The sequence below is a fragment of the Vidua chalybeata genome, chromosome 6 (assembly GCF_026979565.1).
Source record: "Vidua chalybeata isolate OUT-0048 chromosome 6, bVidCha1 merged haplotype, whole genome shotgun sequence".
NCBI lineage: Eukaryota > Metazoa > Chordata > Aves > Passeriformes > Viduidae > Vidua > Vidua chalybeata.
This window is the reverse complement of record NC_071535.1, coordinates 57,416,756-57,430,352: the sequence shown is the minus strand read 5'-3', so window position 1 is coordinate 57,430,352 and position 13,597 is coordinate 57,416,756. Positions and strand designations below refer to the sequence as shown.

Sequence of the window (13,597 nt, the reverse complement as noted above, 5' to 3'; positions counted from 1 at the left end):
AAGGGTGATGAGGAGCCATCCAGACTTGCAGGGAGGCATGTGGAGGGCTGAGAGGGTGGCACAGGCAGTTTGGTCCATAACAGAGCAGCCAAGAGGATCAGGGATGGAAGTAGAACCTCCAAACATTCTGGCTGTTAAGTTCTACCAGGCCTTCACTAAGCATACAGAGAATGTGCTTTTGAATTTTTTATAATCCAGACAAATTTGGATGATTTTTACATTAATGGGATGGTGAGGGGAAAAGGAATACAAAGATACTCTTCTGAAAGACCTACCATGCCAGACAGTCAGGTGACAGAGCTTTACCCCATATAACACCTGAATTCTTTAAAGCACTGGGGAAAAAAAAATAAATCAGGAAACAGAAAACCCACTGCCACCTGGCCATATTCTTAGATATTAACTAAAAGTCTGGACTGAACTTCAGAAAAACACAGGCTGCTTTAAGAAATACTGAAATGAAAACCCACGTTTGTTTTCTCAAAATTAATTTGAGACATAGAACCCAGGTCTTCCCATCATGTAAAAGCATGATCATACTTGAAGCATGCAGAAAGCTACATGTAATGTAAACTTCATTTTCTTTTTGTCAGAACTTTTTTGCAATCTGTGTGCATCTGGGCGTGCAGGGAAAGGGTGGGGAAGGATCTCCTGAAACAGAACAAGGAAGCTGTTAGACACCAGACAGCGCCCTAGATGAGACAAAATTCCAAACTTGGAAAATTTTGTTGAGTGGCAGAAAACAAATTCACCAGCTTTTAGCTCCTTCTGATGCCCTCTCCTTGCTTGCAAGTCCTTATCTCACAAGGATAAGCAGTTTTACTTAGAGTGACTTACAATCATGCTGTAGAACTTGACCTGCAGCAAGAGCCAAGAGTGACAACAGCTACGAACAAGATCAAGTTTTCACAACATTGGCTAGTGGCAAACCTTAAGTAGGCTTATGAGCAGTGTGTTGGTTAAAATCACTCCACTGCGATTTTGTGCCTAAAAATAATTTCTCTAAAATGAAGCATTTTGCACAGTGAACTGATTCATGAACTATCACATTACAACAGTTCATTTAAAACCTACGTCTAAAAGGCCTGGAAAATGTATTAAAAATTTAATGCTCTTGTATTAGGAGGTTGGAAATTTTCATTTCTCCCACTTGACAAGCACATTCAGGATTAGAATCACTGATGTCTGCTAGATTTTTGCATTTTTCATATTTGGGTATGTTTTATACAGCAAGTCTTTTGTACTAAAACACTTTTCACATAGGTGAGCTAAAAAACCCCAATACAATCTTCCTGAGCTAATATATGTTATCAGATGGTAGTCTTGATGAACTTGTATCCAACTGGGGTGTTTATCTTAAGGCAGGAAATTAACACTCAGCACCATGTGCAGTTTAGATGGAAGACAGGACAAATCAGTGCAGAGCTCACTGCTGAAAATATTTTCCAACAATGTTATAGTAGCGGATGTTTTCACCTAAAGTCTGGAATGTAGTGTCCCCAAACCCAGTGACAGTGTCACATCTTTAACGGAGGATGTGCCAGACTATAAATCCTCTTTCTTTATACCAGTTTGCATAAAAATTAATGATTTGGATAACCTGTGATTTCTTAATCACAGTGAAGTTCTTTACTTCAGCTAAGCTAACAACTGAAAAAAAATCCAACACCTGTTCATTAAAGCATAAACTTTTTATCTGTGGTATAGATTACTGAAAATGGGGAAGACCCATCTGTTACTGATTTTTTATATTTATCTGGAAAGAAAAAATGTAAAAACATACAGATGCTACACAAATTTGAAGCAAACTGATCAATATGCCTGGAGGGCACCCACCTGCCTCTGTATAGTTCCAGTGTATGTTCATCTACTGCTTTGGCAAATAAAGCACTGAGAAAGACTGCAAACCAAAAAGACCCATTTCCATCTTTCACACACACACAAGTTGCATAACATCCTCTATATTTGTAAAAACAACCCTAGTTGTTGAAGTGTAAGCCTAAATTCTGTTCTCAAAGTTTAAAGTTTTCTTTAATAACATCAGAAAGGACAATTTTGGACAGCTTTGATATATGTCTATCTGTTCTGAACCATTTATAAGCCTCCAGTTCAAAATGATAAACAACTGCTTGAGCAATTTAAGTTCTCATCCCTTAGGCTATAAAATATTTGAGGAACTCTTAAGGATTTCAACTGAAGGATCATTCATAGCTTCATCAATTAAGCAAAACACCCTAATACAGAGCAGCAAACAGATTTGATTTTATAAACCCCTAAATATATACAAACAGGTTTCAGCCTCAGGTTTCCAGCAAGTGTCAGAAAACACCTTTGTAAGTAAGAGAGCTTACTTTGGCTGGAGGAGAGCTGTTGTGCTGGGCCTCTTTTGCTTGTCCCTTGTCTTCAGGTAAGGTTGGCATGGTGGGCAGCGTGAAGCACGTGGAGCTGCAATGTTGACTAAGAGGACCATGCACTGCTGGCAGTATCTGTTTCAAGTCAGCCTGAAGGCATAAGCTCTGGGAGGCCTCGTGATCTGCAGGCTGGGTTAGATGCCAAAAATACAAATCAAATCCATTTAAAACTCTATGCTCAAAAACTGAGATCACTTTACAATAACAAACAGTATTAAGGTTTAAATTAAAAATGCTATCTTGTGTTTTATTAACTAAAGCTTTCAAGGTCAAGTAAAAATTAGCAAATGCATTCAAAACAGACAACCTTCTGCTCTTGTTGCTATTTCCATCTCTTTCCTCCATTTTACCATTTTCATTTTGTCACTATGATGTGACCAAACTGCCTTTTCTAAATATCCTCTAAGAAATAAGCAGCATCCTATTATCATATCCTGGATATCACAGAACAGCAGAATGGTGCAGGTTGGAAGGGACCACAGGGTCCCTTTCCTGGTCCAACCTCCCTGCTCAAGCTGGGTCATCCCAGAGCACATGGAACAGAATTGCATCCAGAAAGTTCTTCAATATCTGCAGTGAGGGAGACTCCACAGCCTCTCTGGACGATCTGTTCCAGTGAACAATCATGTTCCAGTGCATAATCATCTGCACAGAAGAAGTTTTTCCTCATGTTCACGTGGAACTTCCTGTGCATCAGTTTCTGCCCTTGCCTCTTGTCCTATTGCTCAGCACCACCAAGCAGAGTCTGGATCCATTCTCTGACACCTCCCTGGAGATGTACTGACAGACATTGCTAGGGTCCCTTCTCAGTCATCTCTTCCATAATATGCCTTTTAGTAACTAATAGCCTTAATGCTACAGAGCATGATCTCAGAGGACCAAAACTGGAACCCCAGAGGGTGGCACTTCTCCTTTGAGCAAGGTGAACTGTGAAAAGACTTGGTGTACCTCTGCACAAGACAACAAAGTGCAAGACACTTCCAAAGCAAAACAGCAGAAATGCCCAAAGAAGGAAAAAAAAATCACTACCTATTAGCTGAGAATATTCTCATTAGTATCAAGGGGAAGCAATGCATTCACAAGGGTAACATCAGCATGAAAGCCTGCACCAAAGTCTGAGGATCAGCAGTGCAAAGCACAAATCAGTCCTTAGAGTGGCAGTGGATGGGTTGCAATACTTACTGCGACACCTGCCCAGGAATCAGGGAGCTGTCCTCATCAGTACATGAGTGTCCTCATGGATGCATCGCTGCACTCCCCGGCGGTGCCTGCAGGTCACACACACACAGCTGAGGCCACCTGGTGCACACTCTGGTGTCTCCACCAGGAACTGCTGACTACTGCATTGTAAATTAACCTGCTACAGTTTTCCCTTCCATTTCAGAGGTGGCCAAAGAAATGTATTCAGGAACATGTTGGTTTATTGAGGTTGGCAATTGCATTTATCAAAATACATGTGTTGCTTTAAAATAAAAGCAAAAAGAGGGAAAACCATTCACAAGAAACACTGAAGCAGTCTCAGTAGTGACAAGTGCCTCACCTCAACTCTCACAGAAGAAAATCTGTGTTGCAAAACCTACAGAATGTGTGAAAACTTTGGACTACAGAAGCAGCTAAGACCCATGCTTTTATTAGTTTATTTCACATTATGTTGGAAACTTAATTTTCTCTTTCACTAGAAGAGGAATACAAGGCCATCTCACATGAACTTTAATGCAGGACAAATAGATTGTAAAAATTATCCTACATAAGTATTGCTGTGTTCAGGAAAAAGTAATTCTATAATTGCAGTTCCTCAATAATAACACTGAAATAGATGCAGCACATGTGACATCATTATGAAGACCAAGATACAGACTCTATTTGAACAGTGGGCATAAAGATTTTTCAGAGGAGTGCATGCTGTAGGGACAGTATGTTTCAAGCTTTTCTAGACATTTTTGTACCTGTTACAAGTGGTTTTCTAATTCTACAATAGTAAGTGGTGGTTTATGTTTGTATCATGATTTTACCCACCTCTGACTTCAAATAAGAGTAGAGGAAACTTTCTATGAATAAAATCTTTTAAAATGGCTATTAAGGCAAAACAATTAAAGTCCCTAATAGGATGGAAAAGAAATATTTATGATTATGTATATTTGAATAAACCCGCCGATTAGGCAGATACTGAACATCTGTGTGTTTCAACAATTAAGTTTTTTTGTATCAAACCCAGTCACCAACTATTAGCAACACATGAAGCTCAGATGGAAACAAGGTAACTAAAAAATATGACACAGAGTTGCTTTTCATCTCTATAAGAAAATCCTGGCATCCTACAGTTTCTGAGTTTGCAAGAACTCAAAAAAAAAAAAAAAAAAAAAAAAAAAAAAAAAAAAAAAAGGAGAAAAAAATATAAATCTGGCTATTTATCTAATCCTTCTTAGTGTTTGCCTTATGAATTTATTATGGTTCTGATACATTCAACCCAATGCTGGGCCTGAAAAATCAGGAATGTTTCAAGTCACGGCCAAAGCATGTGTGCAGTACTACATGGAATTGTAGAAGCTATTGCACCAAAGTGGTTTATCCCCAGTCTTAGCTGAGTCCTTAGTACAAACTAAACTTTAAAAAGTAATGCAAGTTATCTTGAAAGAAGAAAGAGCAATTAAGCACATCAAGTTTCAGTTCATTTTTCAGATTTAAAAAGCAAAAATCTTTAAAAGAAAAAGAAATAAATCAGCAAGCTTGTCTAAGAATAGAAAGGGACAAATCCCAAGCTGTGTTGTCCTAGAGATGCAGCACAGAAAGTACAGCCAAGGGAAAACAGAGAGTAGAAAGATGAATTTATGCCACCTTAACAACCCCCACATTTGGAGTGGACTGAGTTCAGGCTGTCTCCGACACAATTAGAACCCTACTCTGATTTCCTTACAGAGCTATCTTACAAATAGGAATAAGTTTCAAATCTCTGTGGTGATCAGTAGGAAAAATTCTTCTTTTGACTTTCCATTTTTTCCTAATACCACTCCAGAAAACCCCAGTGCTGAGGACTATATTGGAGCAGTGAAAGCTTACATATAATTATTCATATTCCTTGGCTTCTTGAATCAAGCACCATCTTTGCACACCTTAACTGCATTGCTGCAGTTCACTACACTGCCAAAGTGAGGGGCACTGCATTTTGGTATTTCAGTATAAGGATGTAGTTCAATTAATAAACTATATTATTTAGAACTCCAAAATTATTAACTTTCTGTTTAAAAGTTTCGTTTTCACCTTTGCAATGTCCAAAGTCAGTAGCCCAGATTTTTTAAACAGTGATGCTTACCCAGCACAGATATCATACATTGTAAATTCAAGTGGATATACCATGCTCTGCAAGGAGTTCTGCCACTTAGTGATCAATTGCTGCTTCTGATACCGGTAGGGAAGGCAAAGGTTTAGAAAAGATGGAAACTTAAATATTAGTGAATAAATGTTCTTCCATCACTTCTGAAGTGACCTTATGCCCCTTTAGCTGGGCAATGAAAACAGCCACAGTAAATGTCACATGGAGTCAAAATGGATAGAAATGGGAGGCTTTGTAAGAACACTGTACAAGAATTAGAGGAGTTTATCTGCATCTCAAAAATGTAGATAGAAGATAAAGAAATGTCCTTGGAAAATTTATGTCACTGGAAGGTACATTTTTTCTTTTTCAGCAAAGCATTAGGGCAGAGTGCAGCTGTGGAGCTTACAGAAATTCACATCTCTATTTACAAAACCCGCTGACAGCTGTACTGAACCCTCAGCTAGAGTATGTAGAGCTTGACTAGCCTGCTTCTAAGCCTGGCTCACCTGCCAGATGAACAGCCTTTGGACTGATGCTCCCATTAGCTTTGTCAGCTTTGTCTCCTTTCCACAAGAACAAAGACATTTCAGTCAAAGAAGGAAATGATATGTTAACAATGTGTGCAATACAGTGAGGTACCAAGTGAAACACCTGTAATTGCTGGCCCTGAAGACCCTGAAAAGTGAGCTTAAAAATACACCTGCACTTTAAAAACAGTCAAGGTGTATGAGCACATATTAGTATCCTAGGCACTGAGATCATTTCAAGATCCTGTTATTTCTATTTTTATTTCTTTTTTTCTCTTCATTGATCAAGCCCTGTCTGACCTGTCTCTATCTTATCAAATAATGTCATTTACATTATTGTAGTGTTTTATCAAAGTAAATGATCTCCCCCAAAACTCCATTCTTTCATAAATGACAAAAGCTTCAAAATTATCTTTTAAAACTAAATACTGGTAGATATTAACTCACATGTCACAGGCAGAGTGGATGTGGGTGAAGATCTACAATCTCTGTATGCACAAGCCTTGTGCACCTACAAAATGAGTTAAAAAACCACAAACAAATTACCTATCCAGTTCACCAAATTCTGCTCATTCCCACACTAAGAGGAGACAATCTAAACAAAACAAAAACAAACAAACAAACAAAAAAAAAGAGAGAGAGAGAGAGAGAGGATGGAGTGCTTTTTAACATTTTGGTCTGTTATTATAATCTTACTGCTTAAAATAGTTAGGAAAAAAAATATACCCTGAGCTCAAATTTGTAGTCAGATACAGATCAGTGAATGCAGAGAACTTTCTTTTACCACTGTGTAGGCTTAGAGTACAATCTCCAGGAAATGGAGATCTGGGAGCTCTATTCCATAAAAGGGAAAAGTATTTAGAGGCCCTTGGCTTTCAGTGTGTTCTCTCTGCAACTTATTTTACCATAGTAGAGAAAGTTAAGTATAATCACTTAACTTCCCCTGGCTGAGTCACGACTGAGTCTGTGGCAGCAAAGGCTCAGAGAAAGGTGCTTCACTCCACCTCCACTGATAGCTGGGCACCTGCTATCAGTGCAGGGCACCCAAATGCTCTGTCATATCTCAGCAAGAGGACACAAAAAAGAGCAGAAATAACCAGATAAAGCATTTTATTAATATTTCTTGACCTCACGCTGCCTGCAGTCAAGTCTCATTTGTCAAAACAGGAGTTGCTTGCTCATGGATGCAGCAGCTGAACTGCACAATTCTGAGTGGCCTTTTGTAACTTTTTACTTTGTTGCCCTGTAAAGTGGTTGTAAAATGTTACCAAATTAAAAAGGTACCTTTTCGCACTCCTTTTTGTATAGCTGTAAAAAATATATGGAATTCACGTCACATTTTGAATTAGGTTTTGCAGCTTTGAAGTACTTAAGACGCAATAAACGTCCTTCAAAGTCTGAGGAAAACAGTGTTTTTCTTATGTTTGTACCACAAAAGTGTTTTCAAAGACAAAGCATGATTATAGCATAAGATACACAGTTTGTTGGCATACTTAACCATCCCCTAAAATTTTAAAGACCCAAAACTACAACACAACAAAACAAATAAACCCCCCCAAAACAGATCCAGAATATCTTAATAGAAACACTTTCAAATTTTGCATTAGGACTCCAAGACCTTTGTATAATAGGAAAATTCACTGGGAAAAGGAAAAAGAATCCCATAACTGAAGCTGACTCATGTACATTCTTGCCCTTTGTGACAAAAGGTCCTACATGGAAACTGGAAGACATTTTCTTTATTGTCTGCAACACAGGAAAAATATTGACTAGTAGTTTCCTATTGCATCTCATTCTTATGACAAAAGAGTGGTTTTTCATGTTAAATACTCAAGTTTGCAAGATATTAAGATCCTGCTTCAGCCAATTTACCAAACCACAGAGTCATAGCCCCAGGACAAAAATAAGGCACCTCTGTGATAACCTTAATGATCTGAGTTCCTCCTACACTAACATCCATGCAACTGCTCAAGGTAAAACCTGGAAGAGAAAGTGGTATTTCTGTTTTTAGGATACAGAACAATTCCACTGGGGCATGCAATGTACATGCAACCACTGTGTGAATTCAAAAAATCTATTTTCATTCTGAGATTCATTAATGAGCGACTTAAATTATACTTCTTAACAATCAGAATACTTCTAGGTTGCAACCTCAGAGACAAGGGATAAATGTGAATAATTCTCTCAAAAAAATATTTTAAAGGAAGAAACTAGAGATAGCTGAAGGAAAATACAATTTCTAAAAAACTTCCCTCAACCTCAGTGGTTACAGACTTCTTTGGAACTACAAGCTACACACGTAGGACTTGATTTACAGAGCAGCAGGACAGGAAAGAATCTCCTTTTCTGCTTCCTGTTTTCCTCATAGCTCAGAACACATAAAACTGGATGGTTTTCAATAATCTGCTTGAATGAGAGAAAGGAAAAGTTAGGTCAGGAAGAAAGTAAAATGTTTTGATGCATGTCCAACCTGACATGCATCCTGGGAGAATTTCTCCAGTAAAGGGGAGTTATGACACTGTTGAGACTGAAAAACAAAAGGTTTGGGGGTGACAGGTGATGCTGCTCTACTATCAACAAGACCAACCCCTACAACAAGGCACTTGGTTTGATTATGTATCAAAAATTGACACCAGAGTTTAAGGAAATCTGAAAACTAATTCCAAAAGAGTTTAGTGGAAAATTTAATCTGTGAGTTCTGTACTTAACTCCCAGAGGACCCATTCTGGTCCCAGCTTTAGCTTTTCCTTGATACATGAAGAGAAACAGCTATTGGACCTATTTCACTCACAGACAATCATTTTAACATGGCTAAATGAAAATCCAATAGTTACTAAAAGATCATAACTGTGTTCAAAAATAGCACTTTTCTTTCTGTAAAATGTCATCTTCATTTGTTTTAGCAATGTTTTTACAGTTTGTTTTGTTAGCAGTCAGTGTTTAGATTTACTTCTCTTGCAGCAAAGCATCTGAAGGAGTGGCTTACAATGACTTTTTTTGTCTTGCAAGAATTCTAGGCTGAATTTTATGCTGCAGACAATCAGCAAACAGATGAAGAATGTACATATTTTAGAAACACTGAGGAGCAGTATTTCACTAGCTTTTTAACTAGTAGACACAGATTTTTTTTAAAAAAAAAGGTATTTCTTTTAAGGTAAGCCTATTTTAGACAGCCTAAAAATTTCCCAATTCCAATGTTTTTGGGGTTTTTTTTAGGGACAAGTAGCAGTTAATGTTGCAATAATCAAATTTTTATAAATTACTCTAGTTTGGATACAATTTTTTTTTTCAGGGATTTTTTTTTTATCTAGCACTAAATAAAACTTAAGAAAATGAGGTTATAAGCAGCACAACCTCTCTAAAACAAATGGTTTTAAGAACTGTATACAAGTTCAGAAAAAAAACCCCATGTTCTGGCTCACCTGTACTTTTTATTCATTCTGGGGCTTTTCTTTGAACAAATACCCTTGAGACAGACCTCCAAAATGGTGATCTTATCTGGTTAAGTCTGTACCTAAGATACTGGACTCAGCTCTCTTATGAGAGGGATGTTTTACTGAGCTCTTTTTTTTTTTTTTTTTTATCACTGGGCTTTCAGTTGGAAAAGAAAGAAGACAACAAAAAGCACTGCTCAGTAAAGTGGCCTCTAGGAAACCAGTTTAGATTAACTTTGGAGTACTTTAAAACAAAATTTTAGAAATATATATATATAGTGAAAAAGACAGTACATGTGATATTAAGGAAAAAATGAATCCCTGATTTATTCAGTATTATGCAGAAATTAAAGGATTCAGCCAACAGCAGCAAATCTGATGATCAGAAGACTGTCGGATCTCAAGACATAGTTGCTATATTCCTTAACTTGCAGATTATTTTGTGTAGACTTTAAGAAATGCAGTTAAAAGGAAGAATGTGAATATAGAGTGGGAGGATATTTGGCATGGAGAATAAGGATTTCTAAGCATATAAGAATAAGGAACAGCATATAAGAAAGTGTGAAGATAAGAGTGGGAGAACAGTACACTTGGTGTCATTCAGGAGGGCAGTTCAAAAAAAATCTAGAGTTAGGAAGTACCTGGAAAAAAGTCTATTATAACAAAAAGGCAGTGAACTTAAAACAGGATAAAAAAAAAAGTTGAAATGATATGTGAGTAAAAAATGTCCTCCTCTTAGACAACTTACTATTTAAAAGTAAAATTGTTTAAGAGGCAGTGCCAGGCTCGTTGTGTGGTGCTGAAGGACCCCTCTGAAGCAGGACCTGTGCACTGAGGAATCTCCCAACAGAAATTGCACCATTCAAAATACCAGGAGAGAATAATACCACCCAACATGCTTTTGCTAAATGAGCATCATGTTCTCAGTCACACAGAGTCACTTGGGTTTCTTTCTTCTACTCCTTCTCACAGATTTGGAGAAACCTGGATATGTTTCTGCTGTCTGGACTGCATGTATTATACATCACATTCTAGTTACACATTTATTTTTGTCTAGGGTGTAGGCAGAGCTGGAAGTTTGAGATTATATTTTCTCAAATTGCCATTTGACTGTGTTCTTAGTCAATGTAAAAAGAGAACAAATACGTTTGCATGGAGGAGAGACAGTTAAGATTAGGAGGGAAAAAATCAGCGTTCCTTGGTGTCAATTCATCCTTTTTAAAGAAAAACCTTAAGGTTTCTATATGAAGTAAAATGATTGAAAGCAATTTCTACATAGAAACATTCTATAAATTATTCTACTTTACAGGGCAGCAGGATATCAACTTTGCATAATTTGGAAAAACCGACTACCAAAGGCCTGACTTAGAAACATAAATAAGTTGAAGGCAATTAGGGCAGAACATTATTGCTTAGTGACCCAGGAGTCTTGTTGCTAGTCAAGCAAAAAATTTTTCCAAATGAAGAAATTGAATTCTTTCTTTCCCAATCACAAAGGGTAATCGCAGAGGGCAAATTTTGTTGAACAAACCAACAATAAATTGTCGCCTTTGGGATCTAGAATGCAACTGTGGGCTTTCAAGCAGGGAGATTATACTTGGCTTTCCATCTTGCATAGATAAATGGCAAAGCAGCAAAATAAGCATTTTATTCCCATTTTATCCTTCCTGGACACAATGAGATTGACATTTGCTTACTTTAGTGATGCATGGACACCTATTTTTGCATTGCAAAAATGAACACATGCCAAAAGAGCATGAACGTGTTTCACTTCCTTTTTATGAGAAAAGAATGATGGCTCTTAGTCCACTGAATGTTTTTTCAAATATTGCACCAGGACAGGAATTTCTTCACTATCAACTTATTTGAATAAACAGCAATTGTGTGGATTTTGACTACTTACTTTTTTTCTACAGACCTGGTAGTTCACTCATCCAGGCTGCAACGTCCGAGCTTGAATCTAGGGATGCTGTATATGAGGTCACAAGAATTGTTGCTTTTGCTAGAAACAGTCCAATTTTATTCCTAGAGTACACATGAAATCTGCAGGTCTAGCTGTCTGTGAAAAAGCAAAGCTCATCATGTCACCTCTTCCTTCCTGCCAGCGTACGATACAGAAGTGTGAAAAAGCAGTAACATTTTGTAATGCCACCTTTTAAGCTTTTTTTTTCCTAGAAACAGACATAATTTTAAAGCCAGCAGCAACACTAATTTCTCTCATCAATATCTAGCTCTAAAAACAGGTATAACAGCAGCAGCAACAACAAAAACAACAACAATAGATTAATAATACAAAGGATGATTGTTCAATTTTAGTATTCTCCAAAGAGGTGGGGTGAGGAAGTCCTCAGTGTCTCATTCAGGTGTGATGTAAATGCAAAATTGGAGCCAAAACCTCTCTCTTTCTCAAAAGATCTATTAATACAATACAAGATTCTGCAAACACACTTTGTAGAAGGTCTTTTGCCTGTATTGCTGAATCATTTACAGATTTCTGTGTGCTGTGTTATTCCTTGCCTACTGACTGTATGCTTCTGGAACATTATAAATACCCTGACAAGAACCCTTCAGATGTAGTCACACAGTATTATTTTCACACTATGAAATTCTTACAGTAAGCATTCCCAAACTGATGCAGTTCTTCATTTAAATTTAATTTTTAGAAGGTATGATAGGAATAGGCAGCATATTTACAGCACAATTCAACTTATGTACTATGTAAAAGCAGACTTTCAGTAGCTTGGATGAAGCCTGATCTTGGCCAGGTTTTGTTTGTTTGTGTGTTTTTTTTTAACTGGTATTTAAAAGTCAAGACCCACAATATTCAGAGACAGAAAGATCACCTTGTTACTGATGCATTTAGCAAAGATATTCTATGTGCATTTTACTGGCCAAATTAGCAATGAATTGGATTGGATGACCCTCCAATGAGGCACATGCTGAATCAGCAACAAATTCCTCAAAGTCCCTCTTTTGCTAATTGGGCTAATTGAGGCAGTTACTAATTTCAAGGTGAAACCAACAATGCATATTTGATTTAATAATTTGAGGTCTGTGAAGGTGTTGCATTAGACAGGATGATGTGGTAATTAAGACCGAGGTGAAATAAATACTCTAAAATTCACACATCATACAGAAACAAGCTGTTAGCACAGAGACTGTTCCATCAGGCATGCTCATGACATGGCTGTTCTTATATCTCACACAGTAAAATATTCATTTTCATTCTTTAAAAGGTTATTTTATAATACAGGCACAGCACTGAGTTAAACTTCAGTCATAAATAACATCTGGTGAACTTTGTGAGATGAACCCTTTTGCAAGCAGCCTTTACATAGTACATAAATTGAATTCCGCTGTAAATAGGCTGCCTATTTCTATCACACCTTCTAAAAAATAAATTTAAATGAAAAAGTATATCAGTTTGGGAATGCTTGCTCTAAGAACTTCATAATGTGAAAATAACACTGTGTCCAAACTCCCAGGGCAAACAAAGCCTTGAAATGAAAAGACAGAGGACAGTTGAGTTCTGACTGAAATTTTTAGTAGAGCAGTGCATCATATTACCATTACAACTGACTGACTACACAGATGTTTTATCTGATTTCTGGAAAGTGATTTTCTGCCTACTGTCCCTGGTTTGAAAATACCACTATCCCAAGAGGATACTCAATCTCAGGTATCACTCGTAAGCCTCTCTCAGGTAATCTCTGGCTGCATCTCTGACTCGAGAAGTGTCACAGTTCTCTCCTGCTCAGATCCCCAAATCAGCTACTTGGCCTGAACTATATGTGGCCAGAAGGAGACTTGCCAGTGGCTACAATCAAGAACTCATGGCCAAAATTATAGTGTAAATAATTTGCCCTTTTTTGTCCTTATGTGAAATCCAGATGCAGAAACTTCAGGAAAATT

At 37.4% G+C, this 13,597-nt stretch overlaps 1 protein-coding gene across 2 annotated transcripts in view; it reads right to left on the bottom strand.

Annotated features, from left to right (window-relative positions):
* The window catches only part of IRAG1 (inositol 1,4,5-triphosphate receptor associated 1), a 49,502-nt gene that overhangs the window by 26,899 nt on the left and 9,006 nt on the right, over window positions 1-13,597 (bottom strand). For both annotated transcript variants that reach the window (XM_053946461.1, XM_053946462.1), the window contains exons 2-3: window positions 3,594-3,679; window positions 2,352-2,540 (exon numbers count right to left, since the gene is read on the bottom strand). In XM_053946461.1, coding sequence (XP_053802436.1) covers window positions 2,352-2,420 — 69 coding nt within the window. In that variant the 5' untranslated portion in view covers window positions 2,421-2,540; window positions 3,594-3,679. The remainder of the gene's footprint in view (window positions 1-2,351; window positions 2,541-3,593; window positions 3,680-13,597) is intronic.